The sequence below is a fragment of the Sus scrofa genome, chromosome 17 (genome assembly GCF_054392235.1).
Source record: "Sus scrofa isolate SSC_HxYL_T2T_F1_AM1 chromosome 17, Sscrofa_HxYL_maternal_Yorkshire_Landrace_v2.0, whole genome shotgun sequence".
Classification (NCBI taxonomy): domain Eukaryota; kingdom Metazoa; phylum Chordata; class Mammalia; order Artiodactyla; family Suidae; genus Sus; species Sus scrofa.
This window is the reverse complement of record NC_139399.1, coordinates 69,751,937-69,778,670: the sequence shown is the minus strand read 5'-3', so window position 1 is coordinate 69,778,670 and position 26,734 is coordinate 69,751,937. Positions and strand designations below refer to the sequence as shown.

At 63.2% G+C, this 26,734-nt stretch overlaps 1 protein-coding gene across 1 annotated transcript in view; it reads right to left on the bottom strand.

Annotated features, from left to right (window-relative positions):
- Nucleotides 1-6,340: 6,340 nt before the first annotated feature.
- The window catches only part of NTSR1 (neurotensin receptor 1), a 46,178-nt gene continuing 25,784 nt past the window's right edge, over nucleotides 6,341-26,734 (bottom strand). Inside the window, exons 2-4 of the mRNA XM_021078238.2 lie at nucleotides 14,117-14,318; nucleotides 10,660-10,750; nucleotides 6,341-9,523 (exon numbers count right to left, since the gene is read on the bottom strand). Of these exons, the coding sequence (XP_020933897.1) occupies nucleotides 9,274-9,523; nucleotides 10,660-10,750; nucleotides 14,117-14,318 (543 nt within the window). The 3' untranslated portion in view covers nucleotides 6,341-9,273. The remainder of the gene's footprint in view (nucleotides 9,524-10,659; nucleotides 10,751-14,116; nucleotides 14,319-26,734) is intronic.

Genomic DNA, 26,734 nt, shown 5'->3' with positions numbered 1-26,734 from the left:
CAGCCTGGTGTTTGCAGGACCAGCAAGAAGGCTGTCGTGGTCGCTCCTTGAATTATGTGTGGGCTTGGCTTTCTGGATGGATGGATTCACACCCAATCAGCCGGCTGGCACCTCCCTCCGCCTGGGAGGCGGGGGCCCAAGGGGCCTGTGGGGAGCCGCGTGCATGCATCCTGGGGCGCGGGTGGGAACTGGGCCAGCGTCTCGGGCACCCAGCGTGAACTGAGAAGGAGCCCCATCGGGGTGGGGGGGGGCGTGAGAGTCAAGCAGCTCCAGAGCAGCCAGGTGACGTGAGGGGACAGGGTGCCAGGCTCGCGGGGGCACACCACATCCCAAGGAGCTGGGGTGTCGGGGGCGGGGAGCCAGGAACGAAGCAAAATGGGGGAGAAAGAAGACAGTTTCATTACTGAATGAGCCAGAATGTGGCCATCTGCTGCGAGAGGCGGAGGCAGGAGGAGCACACCATCTTCCAGAGCCGGGAAGGCACGCCCCCTGCCCACCTGTTCCCTAGGTGAACAGTCACGGGTCCTCGAGGCGCAGGCTCGACGGCAGCGTGTGTCACACTCGTTCATGCCGAACCCACCTGGCAGCGGGGTGCCATCTGCGTCAGCTAATTGGCTTTACCCAAAGGAAAAACAAGCCTCTGTCATCTCTGTGACAGGAGGCGGCGTGGGGTCAGGGTGCTGCCCCGCGGGCTGGGAGACGGGCGCCATCCTGCATTCCAGGGAGAGCTGGCTCCCTGACAAAGGAGCCTGGGCTGGAGGCTGGCATGAGGCCCATGAGCTTTTCAAGGGGTGCAGATTCCTCCCCAAGGGACCTTCAACCCCAAGCTTCCTAAAGGAAACACTGAAGAGGGGGAGGGGCCCGGCTGTCCCTTTTCGTACCAGGGACACTTCTTTTCCTCCTTTTCAGTGTCTATTTACCCATGCAGGGGCCAGCAGCCGGGTGTCCGGCCAGCCCTGCTGTAGCACCCATGGGCCCGAGCGGAGCACATGGGGCACAGGTGCCAACTGGGAAGGTGGGTGCTCAGGGCACAGAGGGTCCTGGTTCCGGGCCCAGGCCTGCTGCTTCCCCAGCCAGTGATGCCACCCCAAGCGCCCGACATCCTGGAGCCTCAGTGCCCGCGAAAGGGCTGTGCAGACAGTTCCTTCCTCTGTGGCCAGAAGGGCAGAACCGCAGGGGGCGCTGGCGAGTCCAGCCTTCCGTCATCGCTGCTTCGGCCTAGAACGCACTTAAGGGGCAGTGGGGCACACGGGGCTGCAGACAGGCTGCCACTCAGCATGGGGTGGGAGGGGAGGAGGTGCCACGGCACGTTTGGGGAGCAGCGTGGGCAGCAGGAACAGGGCACCCTAGGCCAGGCTGGGACCCCCCAAGGTGGGCGGGAAGGAGGTCTGGGTCCATTGCGGTCACCTTCCTGGTCAGAGATGCCACCTTGACACATAAGAATCCATCTCTCTGCTGGTCAGGCTGGGATGTGGGTGGAGAGGGGTCGGGACCCCAGGCTGGAAGGTGGACCCTAAAGTTCTCCCCCCAAGGAGGCTGGAGTCCCATACCAGCTGGGGGCAGAGCTGGGAGGCAGACTGTCTGAGGACAGAAAGAAGCCTATCCCCAGGCATCTCCCCTGTCAGTGAGCTGGAGACACGAGGAGCCGTCTCCTGGCGCTGCTGCGAGGTGCAGAAGGGGCAGCCCAGGCTGGGTAGGGCCCTGGAACCCCTGGGTAAATGCAGCTCCCCAGGCTCCCTCCTGGGGCCCCGATGCAGGGGGTCTGAGAATCAGACAGCCTGGTGCTTGGGGCCGCCCTGAGGCCCCCCGCCCCCAGACCAGCTGCTCCCTGCTGGCGGGGTGCACACAGCAGGTGCTCATTACCTGTTGGAGGCGTGGAAACATGCAGACGGGTGGGCGGGCCGTGGGGACCGCCGTCAGATGTGGGGGACTGTGTGGGAGCGCCCGGCCTCTTCAGCCCTGGGGTCACGGCAGACAGGGGTCCGGGCCGTCAGCCAGGAGGCCCCGCTGCAGGCGTCACGTTCTAATGTAGACAGATGGCCAGGCCGCTCGGAGGAGCCGGGCTGCCGGGAGGAGGAACGAGGTGATTGAGGGTCATTCGGGCCCAAGGGGACTGATTGATGTGGACAGACAGCCCGAGGGCCGGCCGCCCTGCCGGCCGGGCTCCGTCCCACTCTGTCAGACGCTGGTCCCATGGCTGGGTCGGGCTGACTCAGGGATGCGGTGGCTCTCGGGGCCCATAATGCCGCCTCCTACCCACATGTCCCCAAGGAGCTGGGAAGGACGCCAGCCCTGCCCACCCATCCCCTGCTGCCCTCAGCGCTCCTGTTCCGGCCACACGGGGGTCACCTTCCCGGCCCGGAGGGAAGCGAGGTCCGCCCAGCCTGCTCCCTGAGCGCCCCCAGGACTGTCTCCTCCTTGTCCGTCAGGCCTGGGAGCCCCAGGCCCCGCCCTGCTCACCCCGGGGTCCCGCACAGCCTGGATCCTGCCCGGGCTTATCACGGGAACCTCCCCACTGGGTGGGCTCCGGGGGGCGTGGCCAAGGCTGCCCTCCCCCCGCCCTTCCTGGATTACAGCCACCGTGGGCCTGGGGCCGGGGGTTGGGGCCTCTGCTGCTTCCCTGGGCAGGAGGCCCCCAGGGACCCTGGGCAAGGGGCAGGGGCGGATTTTGAGGCTTCCTCGGGTGCCCCCGCCCCACTCCCACTGAGGCAATGGGGGTGGTGTCAGTGGTTTTGAAGCGAGGGTTCCATGTCACCGGCAGGCTCCTCAGCCGACCCCGTGACGCGTGTGCCTGTGAGTCACCCGGGGAAGGCGGACGCGGAGGAGTAAGGGCCAGCAGGGCTGACGAGGGCCCGTGGACTGTGGCAGAGGCGGGGTCAGGGGGTCGGGGACCCCGGGTGAGCGGGGCAGCCTGTTTCCTCATTGGTGAAAGGAACCGGCCCCTCCTTGTGGAACAGACATGGGAACAGAGGCCCAGAGGGGCTACCGTGTGGTCCCACCCCTGAGAGAGGGCAGCGGCTGCTGCTCGTCCCTTCCCCGTGCCCCAGGCCCCTCCTCGCCGGGCCCCTTGGCCTCACTGGCTTCACCAGGAAGGGGTGGGGTAGAAGGGCCCCCGCCCAGCCCCCGGACCCCCTGAAGGGGCCCTCCCTGTCTCTGGGCTCCCGTGAGCTCAGCTGAAGCCTGTTGACACGGCGTGTCCTCTGCGTGGCCACGCGGGGACAGGGAGCACAAACCTGCCCAGGATGGGCCACTTGCTTTGGAAGCATCTGAAATGTAACTTAGTGTCTGAAAACGTGGCTTTCTGAGTGCACACAAAGGAAAGGGGGACGCTGTGTGCAGGGACATGGCCGCAGCCGTGCGTGTGCGCGTGAATGGCCCTGGGAGCTCCCGTGCTGCCGTCTTTGCACCGCAGCAGCTGGCGACACCAGGGCCCGGGCGGGATGCTCGCCCACCTGCCGGCAGCGATGACCTCGTGGGGTTAGGCAGAGACTTCACGCTGTGCTTTGTATCTTTCATGTTATTTAAATTTTTCACGAGAGAATGAACCGCTTTTATAATAAAAGATAAAGGTTTTGCATCTTGAAATCCGACGCACACACAGCAAGCTGGACGGGCGGGGGCACTGGGTGGGGACCGGGTCCAGGAGCCCCTTCTGCCCCTGTTCCCCCCGGTTCCAGTTCTCCCTCCAAGGGGCTGAGCCCACATTCCCGGAGGGGCGAAGGAACGGGCGGCAGACATGTACTGAGCAGGGAAGGGCAAATGCAGAGTCGTCTGCAGGCTGGAGCCCAGGGCAGGTGCCGTGGGCGTCCTTGGCCGTAGCCGCTCCCTTGGGGCAGGCGCCTCCCTCAAAGTTTCCTGTAGCTTCAACATTTCCAGGTTTGGCCGATGGTGCAGTGTTTTGGGGCGGGCGCATCTCCCGTTGACAAGTCACACACTCAAACGCCTTGAGGGGACTGGGCCGGCCCCATGTTCTCCCAGGGACCCTCTGGGCGAGCTCGTGGCCCCCACAGGAGGCCCTGTCATCCTTGGCACAGGGTCCCCCCTGGGGTGGGGCTCGAGTTAGGAAGGCGAGGGCCTCCCCCTAGACGTTTCAAGCGCAGCCAGACTCTTGTCCCCTTTGTCCCCAGAGCAGCTCTGCCGACGGAGGTGGGGGCAGGGCGCCGGCCCCACTGCTGCCCAGCAGGGCGTGATGACTCCTGGATGGTGTCCCCTCAGGGGGAGGACGTGGCGTCCCGGAGGGGCCTAAGGCTGACGTCCTCGGAGCTCCTGCTGCTGGATGTGACCGGAAACCTCCGAGGGGACCCAGAGAGCTTCGGGACAAAGAGCCTCCTGTGGGGGGTGGGGTGGGGAGTTCCACGCCACTGCGGTGCCACTGCCAGCGCACAGGCCCGCAGCCCGGACCCCGGACGCACTGTGCGGACAGATGGCCTGGGGGCCAGAGACGGAAGTCAGAGGCCGGGAGGCCAGGGACAGCCTCGTGTCCACCGTCACGGTGCTGGAGGTCCTTCCAGAGGGAAGAAATACTCCCCAACATGCCGCAGCTGCCGGGTGAGGCCAAAAGGCAAGCTGCTGGGGTGGAAGGAGCCCACGGCCGGCCTTCTCTCCCACGGGGTGCGGAAGCTACAGACTGGCTGGAACACCAGGATGCTGGAAAATCCAGCAGGCGGGTTTGGAGGGAGTTAAAACAGCCTTCACCGCCCGTGGGACCTTCTGGGTTGTCTCCCGTCTTTGTTCCCCAGCTCGGGGCCCCCACTTACAATCGGCAACGCATCCCCCCTGGACCACCAGCCCACAAGGACTTGGACCCTGGGTGTCTACATGGGAGGCCATCCTGGGAAGGGTTTGGATGGCGCTGCCCGGGGCCCTGGGAGTCAGGGTGGGGCAAGATCCGTGGGTTGACCTCACCCACTGGGGCGGGGCACTGGCCATGCAGCCTCTGTAAGGGTGGTATCAGTTCGTGGGCGACGCCCCCTCCCAGCTCGGTGAAAATGGAGCCTGAAGAAGCCAGGGACCCCCTTTGCAGCCCCTTCTGGGCAGCCCCGAGTGGCCGGTGGCTCAGGAGGAGTGTCTGTGGGTCTCAGGGGCAATGGGGCGGGGGTGGGGGTGGGGGTGGAGGTGGAGCCTGCGTCCTTAAACTGATGGGGCGGACGCTGGCTACACCTACTGAGCAGAGGGTCGCTCTGGGAGTTTTGCTCAGGTGGGATATTAGGAGGCAGGACCCTGGAAAGTGCTCACCCTCCAGAGACAGGGGTGCTGAGCAGTGAGGGGGGGTGGGATGGCGCCCTCTCTTGGGGTGGGGGGGTGGAGGATGCAGGCTCCGTGCTCTCTCGCCTCTCCCTGGGCTGAGCCCACGCCAAGATGCACCCGCCCCAACCTTGCAACTCCTTCTTTGCGGGAACTTCCGTGTGGTCACCTGCCTCCAGGGGGCTCTGCCGTCTGCCCTCCCTCTGCCCAGGGTAGGGGGAGAGGGGGGATTGCTGAGCTGGGCAGGTGGCCGCAGATCTGAGGCCATGAGTGTCACGTGGGGGACACCACAGTGGCCCCTTGCTGGGTGCCCTGCTGCAGCGGGGACCAGCCTCGGGGTCTGCCCTCAGGGGTGCCAGGCCTGAGTGTCCTGGTTACCTGCTCGGAGCCCAGCTCCAGGTGCGCCCCAGGGAAGAGGGCCCAGCGCCCCTCCAGCAAGTTCTGGTGCAGGAGGGGGAAGGGCGCGGGTCAGCTCGTTCCTTAGACTTTCGAGTACCTTTGAAGCAGCAGGCCCTGTGGCCCCCACATAAGCAGAGGCCGGGGATGGAGGGCGGGGGTTGACTATTTGGCGGAACTGGCCCTGCAAACAGTTGCAGGGTGTGCCTCTCATTTCACCCCGTCCCACTGGCATCAGGAGAGGCAGCCCAGGCTCTGCTGTCCGGCGGCCCAGAGCTGGGGACCAAGAGCCCCGCCTGGGGAGCAGGACCCGTGTGTGCACCCCGGAGCCGGGGTTGTGGGGAGCCCCTCCCGCGTATCCCCGGCCTGGCCAGTGCCCGGCAGCCTCTGGACTCAGTGGCTGACCCCGGGGGCACAGAGTGAGGCCTGAGCCCTTGTCTGGGCTGCACACAGAGAATGGGCAGCCTTCAGAGTCAGGAAGGAGGCGGGTGCAGCCTGGGTGCGAGTGAGGCTGGGATGTGTCTGCGTGTGGGTGTGTGTGTGTGTGCGCACACGTACACTCACGGGGGGCTCCCGGGTGGGCGTGGAGCTGCCGCCTCCCTCACGCCTGCTCCCTCTGCCCCTCCTCACCCCCCCCACTGGCTCCAGCCTACCCCCTGCTCTGTTCTCCCTCAAAAATTCAGCCTGGATGTGGTTTCCATTGGTTTCTGATAAAAATCAGAATTCAAATAATTGTGGGAAGCGGCAGAGGGGCAGGGGGAGGGGGAGGAAAGGAGGGGTGGGGAGGGAGGGGGAAGGGAGAGAGAGGGCGGGGGGAGAGATGGAAGGGGCATCGAGGGGGAGGGAGGGTGGGGGGGAGGGGGAGGGGGAGGGGAAGGGAGGGAGGCAGCTTTCCCTGGACTCAGACTCCTGCAGGCAGCCACTGGCTGTTTCGCTCTTCAAATGTATTTAAAAATGTATGGAATTCTCTCCAAAGCCCTCCTGTTGCTTAGCGACAGCGACGACAGGGACGGGCCAGAGGGGCCTTGCTGCGGGAGTGTGGTTCTCCCCTGTCTGGGGCTGGAAGAGGGACCAGCGCTCAGAGAGCCTGCAGGCGGCAGGGCGGGGGCCTCAGAGCTCTGGCCTCACGGGATGGCGCCTTGAGGTGCGGCTGTGGTTTGGGACTTCCTGCCACGGTCCCCAAAGATTTCCCTCCTGGGCTGGCCTGAAATCCCACGGTTAGAGCTTCATTCCTTTGGATAGTCTTATAAACCGCCAGTGTACCTACTGGGGCTTGCCCGTGAATCCCTTATGCCTCAGGGTGAGTGGGAGTCCCTTCCTTGCTGATGGGGGGGCGGTGACTCCGAAGGCCTTGGGCCTCGCACCTCAGGCCTGTGCCAATCAGGATGGGGCAGCTTCGAGGAAGCCAGGCCTGTGGGGACCCTGGCAGGTGGGGAAGTGGGGGGCGGGGGGAAGCCTGCAACCTGGAAAGGTGCTTTCCTTATGTCCCCCGGCTGGATCCACCACGGACACTGCTGCGTCGAGATGGGGCGGGGGAAGGAGGGGGCCGTGACGCCTCTCCTGCTGGTGGGAGATTCCAGACAGGGCCGCTGGGTGGGAGGACAGGCTGACGGCCCTCCCTGGCCCGGCTCCCCACCTGTTGGCCTCCGGGGCCCTTCAGCTCCTTGGGCTGGTGGGAGGGGACGCCCCAGAGTCACAGGACCCTGGTCCCCACCTTCACTGGGCCTTGCCCGTGCCTAGGCCACAGATCAGGACCCTGAGCCCTGGGACCCCGAGTCCTGCACCAGCTGCTTCTCAAAGCTCAGGGGGGCAGGGCCTGAGCTGGCGCATCCTGCCCGGTCCCCGGGAAACGGGGCAGAGCGCATGCGTGTTGGCAAAGGGGCCGGGAGAGGGCTGTCTGCTGAGTGACGGCTGCACGCGGCCCGTGGCCTCCTGGGGAGCCGGGTCCAGTCGCCTTTATTCCTTTACTGAGTGTCGCTGCGGGACGTGTGCGCCGCTGGGGTCAGTGTACATCACGGGGTTTCGGCATCACTGCTGACCAGCCACACGGGCGCTGGACCCTGAGACCAGACACACACGGCACACAGAGCCGGCCTCTGGGGTTCCAGGGAGATGCAGCCAGAGCTGGGGAGGCTTGGGGGGGTCCGGCAGGGCGTAGACATGGGTCCCCACTGATGTGAAGTGGGCCGACAGGAGGGTCTGGGTGGCGGGCATCTCGCCCCACGTCCACTCTGCCCCCACCTCCGGGGCCGCCACGTCCAGGCCTGGCTGAGTGGGTGTAGTGACCACGCCTACATCTCGGGCGCCTGGGGAAACCGAGGCGCGTGGGAATCGCACTGTGCCCGGGGTCCAGGGATGGCAGGGCGGTCCTGAGGGCCAGGGCTGGCTGACCTCAGCCTCTCCGCTGGGCTCCTGCTCTCCCACCCAGAGCCGAAGCTCATGGGGAGCTCTGAGTGACCTCAGCCCCGTGCTGCAGCCACGGGGTCAGGGTCAGACTGCCTGCCCCGTTCTTGGTGAACAGCCTGGAGGAGGACTTTGGGGATGCAAGTCACATAGTGTTCACATCAGGGCCCAGATCCGAAGTGACCATGGACCACGGATGCTGTAGCATCCTGGGTGGGGGACTGAGTCCTGGCCGACCCCAGACTAGGCCCAGGTCATCGCCATCCACGCAGGTCCTCTGCCCGTCTGCCCGCCTGTCTCCCTTCTGGCGGGCCTGCCCCAGGCCCAGGGAGGACCTGCTTAAAAGGTCTGCGTCTCACTTCTGGCTCCGGCCACGCAGTGTCGCAGCTGGTCTGGGGCAGCTCCCCAGGGACCTGCCTTCCCGGGGCCATCCTGTCTGGAGACCAGCCCCCAGAGTTCAAGGGGGCATCTGCCCTTCTGGGTGCCCAGAGTGCCTCCTTCTCGCCTGCAGCCCAGGCCCCACAGCTGGCATCTCTCGTGACTCCCCTCTACTGCAGGGCATCCACTGCAGCGGCAGGAGCTCAGCCGGACAGGGGGAGTGAGAGCACGTGGGATGTCACTGGTCTGGCCACCGGGACCCCGCTGACCTGGCCTTGTGTCCGCAGAGCCGGGATGGAGGGCTTCTCGGCCGAACGGCCCTGCAGTGGCATCTGTGCAGAGCCTGGCTGCCTTGGCCTGGGGAGGAGCGGCGGGGAGGGGGCGGCCCGGGGCCGGGCTGACCCCTCACTGTCTTCTTGCCACATCAAAGCTTCCTAGGACCTGCCCTGGCAGAGCTGGAGAGCGGCCCACGGGGTCCTGAGTGCCTGGAGGCGCGACGGAGGCCCTCTGGTGCCAGGACAGCAGGGTCCTGCCGGCTGGCCTCCACCCAGCGCCGGCTCCCAGGGTCGCCCCCTCCTGACGGCTGCCCGGCTGCCCAGGGCCCGGCCCGACCTGCTGCTTTCAGTCCTTTTCTGTCTAAACATCCATTAGTCTGAGAACAAAGACGACTGCCTTTCACCTGACACTGAGTTCTCCCCATTAAGGCCCTTTTCGGTCTGGGAGGCTCGAGCTGTCTCTGGCTTTCAAAGGGGAGAGCGAGGCGGGCGCAGGGGAGGTGAGGGGGGGGAGAGAGGAGCAGCTCCCAGGACGGCTGGAGGCCAGCGGCAGCCCCTCTCTGAGTGCCCCCCCACCCTAGTACAGCGTTTCCCGGGTGACGTTGCTGGAGAAGGTGTGGTTGCTGGACACGCTGTTGGTCTTCCTGGAGAGGGCTGGCCTCTTCCTCCGGCGCCCCCACAGGGGACAGAGGCAGGCCAGGGTGGCCAGGAAGGCCTGGCGGAAGCTGGCGGAGACGAGGTTGTAGAGCACCGGGTTGATGGCGGAGCTGACGTAGAAGAGCGCGTTGCTGAGCATGTAGAAGTAGTGGTAGAAGTCGAAGAGGAACCTGCGCGGGCGGGACGGGGCACTCAGCCGCGGCGGCGGGGTGGTGGCGGCTCGGAGCCCCGGCCACAGGCGATGTGGCCTTTTTGGACCCGGGGCTCCGGCTTCCCTGGAGAAGGGGGACGCTCGGCCCACACTCCCGCCTGGCCCGGGTCGGCGGAGCGGAGCTGCGGCCGCCCTCCCTCCAAGGGCCGCAGGCCTCGGCCAGAGCTTGGCCTGGATGGGGCAGCCAAGGCAGGGACCCCCTCCACACCCCCCAGACAGCTGTGCCCCTCATCCACAGCTTGTTTGCCTTCGTGCCCCAGGACGTCGCTCCCTCCCCAGGCAGCCCTGAGTTTCAGGACCCCTCCCCCTTTTAGGGTCGCACCTGTGGCATATGGAGGTTCCCAGGCTAAGGGTCTAATCAGAGCTACAGCTGCCAGCCTACACCACAGCCACAGCCACGCCAGATCTGAGCCACATCTGGGACCTACAGCACGGCTCGCGGTAACACCGGATCCTTAACCCACTGAGGAAGGCCAGGGACGGAGCCCGCATCCTCATGGATGCTAGCTGGGCTGGTTTCTGCTGAGCCATAGCGGGAGCTCCCAGAAACCATTTTGGGTTGTTCTCCCGCCTGTGACATCTCCTTATATCCATCCTGGACCTGCCCTCCCCAACACTCCCCGCTGCTAGGAAGGTCCCTCAGCCCTTGGACCCGGTGGCCTGCACGCAGAGCTGCTCACATAGCCGGGCTCAGGCTGCCACTGCAGGGCGCCCACGGGCCGGGGCCGTGTCCATACATGGCACGGCCTCACTGACACGCATCGGCACGCGTGTGTGTGACGCTCTCGAGCCCCGGGGGTCCTTCCGGCAATTCCTACAGGCGGGGGTGGTCCAGGGGCCCCGACAGCTGCCAGCCCTCCCCCCACACCCAGCCCTCACTGTCCCCCTCCAGACGGCCCCCTACCTGCCTGTGTGGATCCTCCTCGGACCTGCTTTCCTGGTGCAGCCTCCGGGGGTGTCTGACCCTCTCTGGCCTCGCCCCTGCCTCCCGTCGCAGGCTCGCCCGAGGGCCACCGGATGCTCCCCCACCCCCCACCCCCGCCGGTGCCGGGGAGCGTGGCGCGGCTCGAGCCCCCACCCGGGCTCCATACTCACGGGGTCCACTGCTCGTCGGAAATGTAGCAGAACATGAGGCGCCGCGCGTGGTAGGGCAGCCAGCAGACCACGAAGGCGATGACCACGGCACCTGCAACACGGGGGAGGGGAGGCCCGGGGACACCGTGAGGACGACGGCGCTGCTCAAAGCGACCTACATGTGCCGCGCAGCATCGAGCGGCGTCCTGGGGACGGTTTTCCCCCCAGAAATAGAAGAATTCATTTGGAATGTCCAGGGAGCCTGAAGACCCCCCAAAACAGTCTTGAGAAAGAAGAGCATGGGCGGGGGGGCTCCCACTGCCAGACTTCGGAAGCCGCCACAAAGCTGCAGCCGCTCAGCCTGGAGCCGCCTAAGGCAGACGCACAGACCCTGGCCTAAAGGGAGGACCTAGAAATAGTACCCTGTCAGGCGATTTTCCCGGGGTGCCAAGGCCATTCGGGGGGAGGGGCTGTCTTTTCGACAAACGTCCTGGCAAGACTGCCTGCAGAAGAAAAGAGGACGCCAGACCCTCAGCCGCTGCAAGAAGGACCTCAAAATGGACAAAGATCCAAAGAGACGAGCTAAGAGCACACAACTCCTGGAAGAAAATAGAGCCCCAAACTTCCTAACGTTTAATTTTTTTTTTTTTTTTTGGTCTTTTTAGGGCTGCACTATCAGCATATAGAAGGCTAGGGATCAAATTGGAGCTGCAGCTGCCGGCCTGCATCACAGTCGCAGCAGCGCGGGATCCTTAACCCACAGAGCGAGGCCAGGGATCCAACCCGCTTCCTCATGGACACCAGTTGGGTCTGTTACCGCTGAGCCACGACAGGAACTCCCATAACGTTTAAATCTGAAAACAGTTTCTTGGATCTGGCACCAAATGCACAGACAACGAAAGAGTAAGTAAACCGTTGGGATCACTAGACATGAAGAGCCACAATTAACAGAGTGAAAAGCCGACCTACAGGACGGGAGAAAAGGTTTGCCCCTCATATGCCTCCCTCATCAGGGCTTAATATTCTGGAGAAGCAGGGAACTAAAACTCAACGACCAAAATCAAACAGCCCAATTCAAAAACAGATGGGGGGCGTTCCTGTTGTGGCTCAGCGGAAACGGATTTGACTGGTATCCATGAGGACGCAGGGTCGATCCCTGGCCTTGCTCAGTGGGTTAAGGATCCAGTGCTGCCATGAGCTGAGGCGTAGGGGACAGACTGGGCTCGGGTCTGGTGTTGCTGTGGCTGTGGCGTAGGCCAGTGGCTACAGATCCAGTTGGACCCCTAGCCTGGGAACCTCCATATGCCGTACGTGCAGCCTTAAAAAGGCAAAATAAAAAACCAAAACCAAACCAGGCAGAGGGCTGGACAGATGTTTCTCTGAAGAAGACGCATGAATGGCCAATACGCACGTGGAAAGATGCTCAACATCACTGATGGCTGGGGAAGCCCAGGTCAAGTGCAGTCAGGTACCACTTCATGCGCAGCAGGATGGCTACAATCCCCCCAAAAAACACCCAGAAAGTGGTCGTTTGGGGGAGGGGATCTGGAGAAATCGAAATACTTGTGAAATATTGGCGGGAGTGTAAAATGGTGCAGCCACTTCAGAAAAACAGCATGGCTGTTTTAAAATATTCTTTAACTCAGAATATTAAAAATGGAATTTACATATGATTCAGCAACTCTCCTCGTGGGGAAGGGCCCCCCCCAGAGAATTGAAAGCAGGAACTCAGACACCAGGATCTCACAGCAGCGCTATGCACGGAGCTGCAAGAGCCCACCTGTCCATCAGAGGATGATGGACCGACAAGATGAGCTGCCTCCACACAGCGGAATATTACTCAGCCTTGAAAAGGAAGGAAATTCTGACACAGGCTATGACACAGATGGGCCTTAAGGACCCTATGCCGTGTGCACAAACCAGTCACAAAAGCCCCCAGGACAGTGGGATTCCCGTAGAGGCGGTCCGTCAGGGAGTCAGATTCGGAGTAGCCGGTGGGGGCTGGGGGTGTGTAGCGGGTAGCGTTTCAGTTTTACAAGCTGAGAAGAGCTACAGGATGGGAGGTGGTGCTGGTGATGGCCACACAGGGCTCGTGATTATACCACCGCTGAATCTCGTGCTTAAAAAGCCAACCCCCTGGGAGCACCCGGGCTGCCTGTAGGGTCCGGGGGCAGAGAGAGGCGTGGTCCTGAGATGGTGCCTCATCATCTTGGCAACATGGGGGGACTTGGGGGAACTGGTGTTTGGGCTCCTGCACCTTGGCGGCTGCCCTGCTCCCGAGGGCCCAGGGGACCTGCCCTGGGGGCCTGTGGAGACCCTAGGCCTGGGGGAGGCCCTGACAAAGGGGCTGCCTGCTGGCAACAGTGGGAACGGAGTTGGTGGCTCTGGGGTGTTCCGGAAAGCCCGCCCCCACACGGCCAGCAGAAGCGATCACGGCGGCCTGCCCACCGGACGCTGGCTGTAGGTCCCTGGACATGAGGCTGCCGGGAGCTTAGCGGGGCCAAAGGCAAAACAGGGCCTCTCTCTCAGCCGTCATGTCAGGCTGGGCAATGCAAAAAAGACAGCATTGTAGAAATCCTGGGGTAACAAATGATGGAAATTACTCTCACCATCTGGCCACCCTGCAGCCTAGGGGTTCCCAGGCCAGGGACCAACTCTGAGCCACGGTTGCGACCTATGCTGCAGCTATAGCAACCCCGGCTCCTTAACCCACTGTGCCGGGCTGGGGATCGAATCTGCGTCCCAACTCTCCAGAGACGCCGCTGACCCCGTCGAGCCAAGCGGGGACTCCTTACGAGCCACAGTAGAAAGTTCCTACTTTCCCAAACCCGGTCCCTAGACCCTCAAAGTCACACGTGGTGCCTGCGTCACATTCCTGGGGACATTTCTCTGCTGGGAAGCAGGTGAGGGCCGGGCAGCCTGGGGCTGAGGGGGAGAGGGAGGAGGGCTGCTGGGGCCCGAGGCTGGGTGCCCTGGGGGGCCAGGCGGCTGGGCTGGCCCAGGGGAAGCAGGGAGGGGGCGGGCTGCCTGAGGACCGCTTCTCATGATGCCAGCGCCAGGGACAGGGACGGACCATCACGACGCACAGAAGCAGAGGGTCCGCCCCGCAAGCTCCTGTGAGGGGTGCTGGCCTTGGGCATCCCCTATTAGAACGTGGGTCCCTGTGCCAAGGGACGGCACTCGGGCCTCTCTGGCTGGCACCCAACTGCCTGCCATGCAGGGGACTCCAGCGCTGCGGCCTGGCTCTGTGAGCACACGGCCCATCTTAAGGTCAATGCGGGAGACGCGCTGACTCCGTGAATGCACATGGGAGAGCGGAGGAACCAAGAGCAGCCCGGCCCCGGAGGAGCCAGGGCCGGGAGCCTCGCCCCACGCGCCTCGGTCCCGGGCTAAGCGGCCGCCTGTGTCCCTCTGGAGCTGGCGGCCTTGCTGGCCCCTGGCTGCCGCGCCCCCGCCCCAGGGCCCAGCGGTTACGTACGTAAGACGCGGACGCCGTGCCGCAGGGCCTGCACCCGGCCGGGCTCGATGGCCATGCTGAAGGAGCGGTGCGGGTCCCCGGCCCTGCACGCGGGGCCCGGCTCGGCCGCCTGGCGGACCATGACCGTCAGCTTGTTGGCGATGACCGAGTTCAGGACGGAGACGATCGCCATGGGGATCACGAAGGACGTGAGGGCGTTGACCTGCGAGGGCAGAGGGCGCCCGTGAGACCCCGGGCGCCGGACGCTGCCCGGGCGCCCGCCCCGCCGGCCGGGTCCGGGGGCTGGACCGTGGGAGGTCCCGGGCTGAGCCTCCGCCTGCTCGCCCCCAGCCCTGGCTCGGGGGGCGCTGGCAGGCTCCTGGGAGCCCCGCGCACGGGGTCCAGCCTGTCCTCGGTGTGGAGAGAAACCCAGGGTGTCCTGGCTGCGGGGAAGGGCCTGGTCTCTGCGTTCCTGCGTCTGGACGGAGGCAGCCCCACCTGGGCTCGTCCTGCACGCGCACAGCTCACCTGAGGACATCAAGGAAGTCCCTCCCCACTGCCTCTCAGCACAGCGAAGGCTGCTTCCTTCGGGCACCGCCAGCTCCACCACCTCCGCTTCTGTCCCTGCTCAGACGTGGCTGGACCTGGACTTGAGCTGGAGCCCCGCCCCTTGGTGACACCAGGCTGAGCCCTGCCTTTGAGGGCGCTTGCTCAGCTGAAGTGGCCCAGGCTGCTCACGACAGGAATGCAAACCTGCCCGTGGACTGAAGGGGCCCTGACAGGCGGCAGGGGACCGGCCTCCCACGGAGCTGGCCCTGAATCGGCACCACCTCCCCCCACCGCGGAGTAGCAGCCTCTGGTGTAAACCGCTCTCGGCGCTGTCTTCTGAATGCTCTCTTTGTCTACACAGCCGTCCCTGCCTCTCCTGCTGCTCGCGCACCTGCTGCATGACCCGTGATGGAGCTGGGCCTCGCCACCCCGCTGCTGCCGCCACTCATGCTCATTCAGCTTCAGAGCCAAAGAGCAAAAGGGGGCACCTGGGGAGATACCTGCGCTGGCCGGCCAGGCACTACCACCCCATTGTGAGTTCCCAAGGGCTGTACTGGGCGTCCTGGGCTCCAGGCTGTCCCTCCGCCTCCTCGCTCAGGTTTGCTCGCAGCCCTGAGAGCAGAGTGGAGGGTCCTGCATGGAGCCCCCCACCCCACCCAAGGGCAAGACAGGGACAGCCTCGGCAGGGTGAGGACAGTCCAGCTCTGTCCTGCTAATGCGGCAGTGGCCACGGAGACCCAGGCAGCCAAGAAGTGACAGGTTCCAGATCGTCTTTGGGTTTGCTCCCTACGCCTCCTGGGGTTCAGGAGTCTGTTTCAAGGATCGGGCACCTTGCGCCCTGCTCCCTTGCGGCACCGGCCGAGGCCTCTGCAGACCCTGCCTGCCGCACGCCTGCCCGCCCACCACATGGGGCTCCAGGCCCCTTATCAGGACTCCAGGCCTCTGGCTCCTCTTGGATGGGACTCTGCTAAGCTAGAAAACAAACACACCCGACAGGGGCCGCCCGGGCCCTCGGGAAGCAGCCTTTTCCACGCCTGCCAGCCCCGTGCCCATGCCTCGTCGCGCGCTGGGTTCCCGGGAGCCGCCTCCACTGGACACCCTTCTCTCTGTACCCCCCCACCCCCAGCTCCAGCAGCAGGTCCGGAGCCCGGGTGCCCATTCACCTCTGCTAGGCGTCTACCTTCCGTGGGACGCTGGGGGCTGGTGCCGCGGAGGGGCAGCCTGGGCGGGGCTGGGTGGGGTGCAGGGGGACGTCTGCCCGGCGCAGGAGACAAACCAGCTCCTCGGGAGTCACCGCAGCGGGTACAGTGTAAACAGAGCCAGTGTATCCAACACAGATTTTAAATGTCAAAACATTGACAACACCGTACTTCCCGAGCGGGGGCAGCAGAACCAGCCACCTCCGGGGAATGCAGGCAGTGGACCGGAGCCCAGGCCGGCGGGCTTTGGGATCTGGTCCGAGGCTCCCAGTGGCTCCTCCAGTCGGAAGTCCAGACCCTGACCCTGAGGTTCTGGAGCCAGGAAGGGAACCCGCACGGCAGGCCCACCCAACAGAGGCTGGAGAGGAGGCTCGGGCTCCCCTACGACAACCTGAACGAGCTCCTGGAATTTATACAATAACCTAGACATCTCGCGCCACAAAAATCCAGATGCAGCAAAGATTAAAACGCAGAAATAACCCTCCCAGGACTGCTGGAGGCGGGGCGGGATGGGGCTTCCTCTGAGGTTCCTTTGGGGCGAGGGGGGCAGCGGCACGCCTGACCCCCGGGGGTCAGCCTTCTCTTGCCAAAGCTCACAGCATGGACAGGGCTCCACCTGCGCTCCCTTTCCTGCATTCTAGCCCTTACTTCTGGGAACAGGAGAGCAGCCTGCCCCCAGCAAAGAAGAGTGAGCCCTGTGCAAAATCTCCAGGAAACACGGAGAGTGTTGCCACACTCGGGGCAAGGCAGGAGGGCGGCCGGGCCCTTCCGGACAGCACGGAGGGGCCGTGCCCTTGCCCCAGGAAAGCATGAGGCCACTGGGGAGCAGATGGGCTGACTCTAAAATTCAGATGAAACTAAACACAACAATGACAACTAAGAATAGCCAGGAAAGTTCTGGAAAGGAAGAGTGTCGGGTCAGTAGGGCCAGAGGCATTGGCCTTACCAGCAACAACGGCAGCACGACGGAGACTTTAAGGAGAATAGTCTGAGGCGAATAAATGAGTGAAGGGAGAGGCCCGAGGCTGCGCTGGATGAGAAAGAGGTCTGAGTGGGCGCAGCAGGTGGGCGATGGCCCGAACTGCCCCCACTCCCCGCTGGGCAGCACCCACGGCCCAGTCCCAGGACTTCCCCTCCCCTTCCCCGGAACCGCCCGCCCCCTCTCCAGACCTGGCCAATGGGCACATTCCAAAAAGCCAGGCTGGGCCCTCATTGGACAAACACAGGCTGCATGTTCACTGCGCCTCAATCACATCTGTTCTGTGAGGACCAGCCACAGGCCCTCTGTTCAGGAAAGAGACCCCACTTTGCAGGGGCCTGCTGAGTGGGAAACTGCCTTTGTGGCCTTTGGTGCTATTTTCCCACCTTATGGACCTGCTTAAGAATGAAGACAGCACAGGTGAAAAAAGAGTGCCCTGATAACGGTGAACTCCTGGATCCAGCCCTGCCTGCAGCCAGAGCTCCTGGACTTTTAGTGTTTCTTGAGCAAAATAAATATTCCTTTCTTCCCCCTAAGAAAATCTGAATGAGTTCCTGGAACTTGTACCCTGACTTATAGAGATCTCAAAAAAAAAAAAAAAAAAAGATGGAGCAAACATTAAAACACAGAAATAGGAGGAGTTCCCACTGTGGTGCAGTGGAAACGAATCTGACCAGTATCCATAAGGATGCAGGTTCAATCCTTGGCCTTGCTCAGTGGGTCAGGGATCTGGGGTTGCTGTGAGCTGTGGTGTAGGTCGAAGATGAGGCTTGGATCCTGCATTGCTGTGGCTGTGGCTGTGGCTGGCAGCTGCAGCTCCAATTTGACCCCTAGCTGGGAACTTCCATGTGCTGCAGGTGCGGCCCTAGAAAAGCAAAAAGCAAAAGAAAAAAAAAAAATCACTGAAATAAAAGCCACAAGACTGCCAGAAGGAACCATGGAGCTTCAACCTTTTTTTTTTTTTTTTTTCGTCTTTCGTCCTTTTAGGGCCGCACCCATGGCATATGGAGGTTCCCGGGCTAAGGGCCAAATCGGAGCTGTTGCTGCTAGCCTACACCAGAGCTGTAGCAATGTGGGATCCGAGCTGCGTCTGTGACCTACACCACAGCTCACAGCAACGCCGGATCCTTAACCCACTGAGCGAGGCCAGGGATCGAACCCGCAACCTCACGGTTCCTAGTTGGATTCGTTTCTTATGTGCCACGACGGGAACTCCAGAACTTCGACTTTTCACTGTGTATATTATACTGTGAGAATCTTAAAAATAAAGTGGTTTAGGCATTGCTGTACGATTTTGCTATAAAGTCAAGTGGTGGAATAAAGATAGATTCTTTCAGTCCCAGGAGAGGTTCCTGTCGCAGCTTGCCCTCCCACACTCCTTGGCTGTGGCCCCAGGCCCTCCTGCCTCACTTCGGACTCTAGGATGCTGAGGGTGCGGACCGCCCGCCCCAGGGAGTCGGGAGGATGCCGAATGCAGCGGGGGCAGAGGGGCCAGGTCGCGGTCTGGGTGTCGGCACATCCCATCTCAGAACCCGTCCTTTCTGTCCCCGAGTCGGGGCCAGGCACACCTCACCACAGGGCGAGCAGACCACTGGGCCAGCTTGGACCACTCCGGGCAGCCTGCCTGGGGGAGGACAGGTTTCCCGAGGGCCTGGCGACACGTTTAGATGCCGCCTTCCCTCCCCCACAACCTCTGGGCTCTGCGGCCCTGACCTGAACAGAAAGCTCCTCGGTTGGGATCCCCAGGAAGTTGCAGGACACCTGGGGGTTGGGGACGTCGGCCTCCCAGAGAAGGGGCCTTGGCCTGTCCACTGGCAGCCCCGGAGGGGCCCGCGGGCCTCGGCATTCTCACTGCTAACATGGGCACAGTGATGGGGCTGGGCTCAGTGCTGTGAGCAGGGTTTGGGCTCCGTCCCCCAGGATGAGCCTGGGAGGTGGGATGGGCGCCCTGAGGGCACTTCCCTGTGGCCGGTCCTGCCTGGGGACTCGGCCGGGTCTCTGCCCTCCAGCATCTGTCATTCTGGGAGGGAGGGAGGGAGAGTGGGCACTTCAACAAGGTAAGAAGGTGGAACAGGACACAGGGCTGTCGGGAGGGCGGGCTGAGCCCACGGAGCCTGCAGACTGTGTGGGGACGCACCCGGCCCGGCCTGGCCCCCGACCCGGCCGCAGGGGCAAAGCCTCTGCCTCCTCCTTCCGCCCGGTCTACCCTCCCCCGAGGAGCAATGGCTTGGTTTGTACTGGCCCCTCTCTCTAATTGATCCCACTGTGTTTAGGTAAAGAGACAGCCCCCGGACTCCACAAGCATTCACAGCGCAGCAACCAGCCCGCCTGTGTGGGAAGGTGCAAAATACTGCTCAGGGTGTTTGCAAAACCCAGTGGCTAGAACACCAGCTGCTGAGGCTGCTGGGGGGCGGGGGGCGGGCAGCGGGAAGCAGCTTCCTGTCCCAGCCCTGCTGAGTGAGCGTCCCCAGCAGGGCACCAGCCCGGCCAGGCCCAGGCTTTAGGGACCAGCCCCTTCCACTATCTGGATATGAACCTCCTCAGACCCAGCAAACGCTGAGCCCCCTGCCTCTTGGCCCCGCCGAGGGCAGAACAGCGATGGAGGTCAAGTCACTCCAGAGACCCTGCGTGTCACTGCCACTCAGCACAGGGACAGGCTTGCTCCAAAGGAAAAAATTCAGGAAACACGTCCATGCCCACCACGCGGGCTGGTTAAGCTATGACGCATCCACACCAAGGGGTACTGTCCCCACCGAGAATGACAGGCGGGGACGGGGCACGGTCACGGTTTAGTGAAAAGCGTGGGCAAAGAGCAGCCAACGCCTCCCTGGAGTAAGGAGACAGCTCTACGCCCGGGACGGCCTGTCCTGTGACAGGTGACTGAGTCCCTGCCCCATGGTGACAAGAGACCCGCACACCACCACCCCCGGCCCCCCAGCTCAGGGGAGGTGGAGGGGACTGGTCCTGAGCGCCTCCGCCCTCCTTTCAGAGGTGGGACACCAGGACCAGAGGGCAGAAAGGGTCCTTCAAAGGGACAGCCCAGACCCTTCCAGGGCCAGTGTCATCTGAGGTGACTCCCAGCCCTCTGTTATCCTGTATCTCATGGGCACCTAGGAGGCTGCTGGGATCTGTCACCCAGGAGACCAGTTCGAGGGCCCCGCCGACCTGTGGTCAGATCAGCTCTGACTGCAGACTGGAGTGTCCGAGACACCCAGCAGCTGCCTCCAGGGGGGGACCCCTGCCCTCCCGCGGGCGGTCCGAGGCCCCAGACAGGCCGTCTCAGCGCCCGAAAAGCCGCCCTGGCTCCGGAGACCGTGTGCCGCTTGGGGCTTAGCTTGGCTGCTTCTGGGCACTGGCCTCGGCTGCTCACAGCACCTTCTCGTGGACACACGCCCTTTACTTAACCCTTCGCACAGCGCTTTCCACGAGCCACACGCAGGCTCAGCGCCCTGCCCGTGTCACCTCATGGAATGTGCACATCGACGCTACTGTTCTCATTTTATGGAAAAAGCCCACAGCCAGCCCAACACAGCCCAGCGCTTGCCTCCCGCCCGCGTCCTGGGGCGGCTCCACAAGCAGAGAGCAGGGGAACGGAGCACCCGGGGATGGTGGGCCAGAGAGGGGTGATGCAGCCTCACCAGCAAAGCTTTGTGGGTGCACGCCCCACCAACTTCCCATGGGGACACTTTGGGTAACTGCAAACCTTGGAGAACTTGCAGTCAAAGGCCATGACTCGTGGGTGATCTCTGGGGACGGAACCTCTGTCCGTTAGTCTCTCCTTTCTTTCATCTCTTTTCTGCTCCACTTGGCCCCTGTGCTCTTCTGGTTCGGAATTTCTGGGAGAGGGTGGACCAGAGTGGCCAGCGACTCAGGGGAGAGAACGCTCATGCCACAGGGAGCCTCGGGGTTCAGCACCGCGGACAGTGCCCAGCGAGCAGAGGGACTGCCCCCGTAGGGAGAGAGAACCCGTGGCAGGAGCTGGGGGTGGGGGGACTGGGGTGAGAGAGCAGGAGTCCTGAGCCAGCTGGGAGCTGGGGCCAGCAGGGAACGCTCCACCCCGGCCCCAGTCCCCAGACCTTGCCTATCCTCTGACAGGGGCCAGTGAGCAGCCTGTAAGCCCTGCAGGAGGCCCCCTCCAAGCCCCGGGCTGCCCATGCAGCCAGGCGCCCTACACGAGGGAGCCTCTCCCCTCCCAGACGGCTGGAGCCACAGAGGCCGCAGCCAGAGAGTGAACCTGGCGAAGCAGAAGCCCCCTCACTACCCCCCCACGCCTGCAGTCACATCCTGTCTGCTCTCGGCTGTGCGGCAGCGCTGGCACCAGCTGGCTGGCGGGAGACCCTCAATCAGATTAGGGAACGGCCTTCCCAACATGCCTGCCCCTCCGCCTGCACCGGGGGTGCCATCCTTGACGGGGGACAGCACGGGACCCCTCCCCTCAGCAGCTCACTGGGCAGGTGCTGGGGCCCTGGCCTTGGCTGTGAGTTGTGTGGCATGCTTGTGAACCACCCTGGGCATGGCAGCTGGGCTGGCAAGTCCCATTTCGGTCATGCCAGCCCTTCTCAAAACGGCACAGAAACCGTCTGTGGGCTGAAGGCTCATTTGCTGGCTTTTCAAACATCTGTTGGCTGAAAAGCTATGAGAATGTTCACATCAGCGGAACATCTGCTAAGCAGCAGCAAACCAGGCTCTCCCAGATCTTGACAAGGACAGGTGCAGGGCAGGGGGGTGGAGTCTGGCCCCGGGCGCAGCCCCCACCTCCGTGCCTCGTAGACTGCAGGCAGGAGGGTGTCCTGCTGGGCACCTGACACGAGACCCGCCCACGGGGGGCAAAGCCCAGCTCTCGTCCCCACGCGCCTCACACTAGGACAGTGACCACCTTGGTGTGACCAAGTCTACCTTGCAGGATGGCTCCCAGTTTGTAAGGACTGGCTGCTGCTCATCCCCCTGCCAAACAAAAGCCCCTGTGGGCAGGTCCCCAAGCCTTTCGCTTGTGTTTTTCTACTGTGTGGAGCCCCGATGTGACTCAGGATTAAAAGGGGGGCCGGCTCGGCACAGCGTTTTCTGGAGGCTCCGAGGGTGCCTTGAAGGAAGTCAAGTCATCCAGAATGTTCTCTGGTCTATGCCAGGAAAACCTGGGGACTTGGTTTTAATCAAAAGCCGGCTGGACTTCCATGGAATTGTGCAAATCCCCCAGCCGTGCCCTAGAGTGGGTCCTGCAGGACTGGGCACCACTGGGCTCTCAGGGCTGAGGTCCAGGCCAGGGATGGGAACATTTCAGAAAGCGCTTAGGAAGCTGTGCCCCCAGCTGTGCTTCCAGCTGCAGCGGGAAGCCCAGGCTCAATCTGGGGCCGGCAGCTCGACAGAGCATGCCTGTCACTGGCAACTCAGTCTCCAGCCCTGCCATTTCCAGGGTTTTCTTGCTGTGTAATTGTGTGGGCAGCTTAGCAAATATCCTGTTCCTTCCCAATTGTGAATTACCGTCCATGGCAGAGTGGTCACTCGCTCCTGTGGACATCTGGTCCCGTACCCAGCATCTCAGCTCCTTTCAATAGAATTAGTGCTCGGTCCCTGCTTTAGGTGAATCTGATTAGTGGACCCAGAGCTGAGTGGCTGGTGTGAGGGAGGGGGGCTGGGGGCGGCCACCCACGCTCCCCAGGCCCCTGAGGGGGAGGGGACTCAGCCACCCGGCCAGCGTTTGCTTCTAGTTTCTGGCCAAGCTGACCAGCCCCCGGGAAGTGACACTTAGTGCACCTTCATGCTGGCCTGCCTGCTGCTCATGAAGAGGCAGTGGGTGGCTGGTTCACCTCGAAGGCCCCAACCCTCGGGATCAAGGGCAGCGCCGGCTGCACCACTGAGGCACCAGGGCAGACGAGCTCCTGGCTCCTGCCCCGCCCGACCAAGGCCTGGGGTACCTGGAGCGCTGTTGACAGTCTGAGCCCGAGGCCCAGAGCGGGGCTGATGGCTCCCGCTTGAGAGCCAGGACTGCAGCTTTCCAGGCGTCCCCTGCGGGACAGCAGGGCGGCAGGGGGCAGTTTCAGGAAGTGAGGCTGTGCTGCTCAGGTCTCCTGTGACGATTACCTGGAGACGAGCCCAGGGCACCGGCTTCCTCCAGCCTGGGAGCCGGAGACCTAAGCAGGGACAGGCCCTGCGCCTGCTCTGGAAGGTTCCAGCCCTTTTGTCCTGCACCCTCCCTTCGGATGACCACAGACCACCCGCCTGTCCTCCGCGCTCCATCCTCCATCCCCTGAGTGCACCATGTAGGCCCACCTCGTCTAAACGTCACAAGCGTTTATTGAGCACCTGCTGTTTGCGAGGTGCTCTGCACACAGACTGAGGCAAGGGGTGGACAGGTGGACCAACGCGGAGGTGAGCATGAGGTGCGGTCGAGGGATGAGGGGCACCGGTGGGGCTGGGAAGGAAGGGAGCACGAGAGACCCTGGGGGCCTGGGGTGGGGGTCAGGCCACGGAGGAGGGGGAGGGGTGAAGTGGGGGGAGGTGGGGTGGGGGGACTGGCTGCAGGTGCCTTTGCATTTCAGGGAGAGCTCTGTGGATATGGCCTGGGGGTGGGGGGTGGGGCAGGCAGGGAGGGGCCCAGGTCCCCAGGGGGCGCCTGCAGGGATGGACACATGGAGGGTTTGGAGGGACTGGGGGGCCGGGGCAGGACTTGGGTTGGGTGGATGTGGGGGTGAGGGCAGGCAGGAGGCAGCCAGGGTGATGCCTAGAGGAGATCCCATTAGACCCTGGGCCTCTCAGGGCCCCTGGAGCACATGCTGGGCGGTGCAGCAGCTCCCAGAGGAGGCGGGTCTCCCACCTCAGTAACCCCGGTGCAAGTGTCTTTGCCGCTATTGGCATCCTAAATTTCAGCGGAGACACCCAGAGCTGCCAGCTCCCTCGCCCCCAAAAATGACTCACCCTTCAGTACAAGGCATTCATGAAATGGGAGTTTTCCCTTCTGCAGAATCACAGGGTAAACTGCAGTGTGGAGGCGTCTCCCAGCCGAGCCTGGGTAAGGGCGACCTGCAGACACTGGGGAGACGCCGGGGGTGGCGTTGGGGGAAACCTCAGGGCCTCCGTTTGCTCTTGAGGTGGGTGCAAAAGCCCCCTAGGGTTAGGGTCTCCCAGCAGCTCTGGCCACACCGGAGGCCAGCCCTTTGCTCCCAGTGTGGACACGCATCTCCCGCCATCAGCCTGGGCGCCAACTGCAGCCTCTTCCCCGGTATCTGGAGGTCCAGCTGCATTTACTGCAGCCCTTTCAGTGCAACCTCGTGCCCCCGCCCTCGATCCATACTGGCCCCTCCACTGCCAGGTGAGTTTTCTCTGACAGCTTTGATTTTTCTCTTTTTTTTTTTTCTCCTTTCTGCTTTTCAAGGCTCCACCCGCAGCATATGGAGGTTCCTAGGCTAGGGGTTGAATCAGAGCTACAGCTGCCAGCCTACACCACAGCCACAGCAATGTGAGATCTAAGCTGTAACTGAGGCCTACACCATAGCTCGTGGTAACACTGGATCCTTAACCCACTGAGCGAGGCCAGGGATCGAACCCGCATCCTCATGGATCCTAGTTGGGTTCGTTAACCGCTGGGCCACCATGGGAACTCTGATGGCTTTAAAATGGCCACTAACTTCAGGTGGCCTTTAAGGAAGCCAAGGGTTGCCCCCACCCTGGGCGCCCACCTTTGCCATGTGACTAGGCCTCTTTTCTCTCAGGGAGGTGGGGGCTGCGGCCCACCCCTCGACAGGGCCAGCTGACCAGTGAAATGCAGCGGAAGTGTTAGCATGCACCTCCTGAGCCACGCCTTATGCTTTGTGCCACGTGAGGAAGCCCTGGCAAGAGCCAGCACCCGCCTCCAGAGAGGTGAATGCGACCATCTCTGACCCATCCAGGCCTGGTGCAGCCACAGGATGACTGAAGTCACATGACTGACCTCACCTGAGATGGGCTGAGCTGGTCCAAACTGCCATCCAACAGATCCCAAGCAAATAAATAGCTCTTGTTTTAAGCCAAGATGTTTGGGGCTGTTTGTTATGCAGCAGAAGCTAGCTGATACACAGCCTTATAGCACTCTGCGTTTTTTACTTATCTGTCCCATCACTGTATTTTCTCCTTGGAGGGAGACCCTTCTTGCTTAAATAAAATACAACCACCCCATCCCCACCCCCCAGGCACCAGCAAGAAGCCCCATGAGGCAGGAGGTCACCTTTGGGTGGGGATGGTGGGCAGAGATGGTCTGTGTGGCCGACTCGGCTACCCCACCCCCAGAACTTGGGGACTGGTTTCCCATCTCTTTACAGACTCTGTTTCCATGGAAGATTGCCAGCCCCCAGCTGGGGGCTGGCTTCATAAAGGTGCCTCCCCTGGTGTCCCACCCCTTCCCGGCACCTGCATAGTGGGGTCAGGAGCACCGGGGCCGCAGCTCACTTTTACTTTTGTTTCTCGGGAAGAGACGCTCATCAGCGAGTCTGACCTGAGCATCTGACCCGTGGGTCCCACTTCCTGAAAAACCAGCAGCGTGTAAACTGAACCTTGAAAAGGAAGGCTAGCACCCAGCCTTTTACAGTCACTGCACACCGGTTTCTGCTGGGGGATGAAAGTTGGCAGATTTAGACGATAATTACCAGGCTCTGAAAATTAGCCTCTAATGAAGAGAGTGGTGGAACGTGGAATCCAAATTCGGTGTTGAGCCCAGACGCCTCTGAAGAGCGCTCTGAGGAGTCAACAGGGGTCAGCTGGAGCCCCGGTGTCCGGACAGCTTCGCCATTCGCCGCCCCCCCATCTCCAGGGTCCCTGCGCCCCGGACTCACAGCCTCACCGGCTACCAGGGAGGAAACACCCAAGGTCCCGGGGGCGCCCTCCCACCTGCATATTTACCTTATGTTACCTCTTTACCCTCCTCCAACCTGAGGAGGTGACTCGCCCACGTTACACAGAAGGGGCGACTCTGCTGTGGGCCCAGTGGGTGCCCCCCCCCGAATTCACACGCTGAACCCTAACCCCCAGGGTGATGTGTTAAGCGGCGGGGCCTCTGGGAGGTGATGCGGTCACGACGGGGGGCTGCAAGGGGGCATCAGAGGCCCTTCCGCCCCCCCCCCCACCACGTGAGGACAGCGAGGACCCGCCCGTACAGGCTCCTGGATCCTGGCCGTCCAGCTCCCGGGGCTGCAAGAGACGCTCATCCGCTGTGAGAAGCCCCCAGCCTGGTCCGTCTGAGCAGCGCGGGCGGATGGAGTCAGCCGCGCGGTTATCCGCCCCCAGGCAGCCCCGCGGGGGGGTACTGCCTGGAGGAGGTGGGGGCCGCCCGCCCCCGCGGGCTGGTCCCTGCCTCGGGCATCGCGGCGGGGGCCTCTTCCTCCGCATCGGTTCTCCGCTCTTCCGCCCACGAAAGGAATTTCATCTCCCTCCTAACTCTGTGCTTGTCACAAAGGCGTAATCGGTTCATTTGTCAGCCTGGGAGCGTGTCAAGCCGCTGACGTTGGGTTTTTGCTGCAGAAGCGCCATCCGGCTGCACCGCGGGCGGCCGGGCGCGGAGCAGACGGGCCTCCAGCCCCTCCCGCGGCCCCGGCTTCCGGCCCCGCCTCCCGCCCGCAATTACGGCGATTTGCATAACTGTGAATGGGGCCGGTCTGGGCGCCGCGAGATCCCCGCCCGGCCCCGCCCGCGCCCAGCAGGTGAGGGCGCCCAGGCCGAGGGAGGGCGGTCCCTTGCCCCTGCCGCACGGCGGGGTCGGGGGTCTGCCTCTCGGTTGCTGGCAACCCCCGCCCCCACCCAGTTGGCACGGTGGGAAGAGAGCCCGGTGCCCCCCTGCCACTCACACACCGTGTGCACGAACAAATAAATGCGTGGCCGACTGCCCAGGCTGTCCTACCAAAGCACCAAGGACCCGGCGGCTTATAAACAACGGATTCTAGTTCGCAC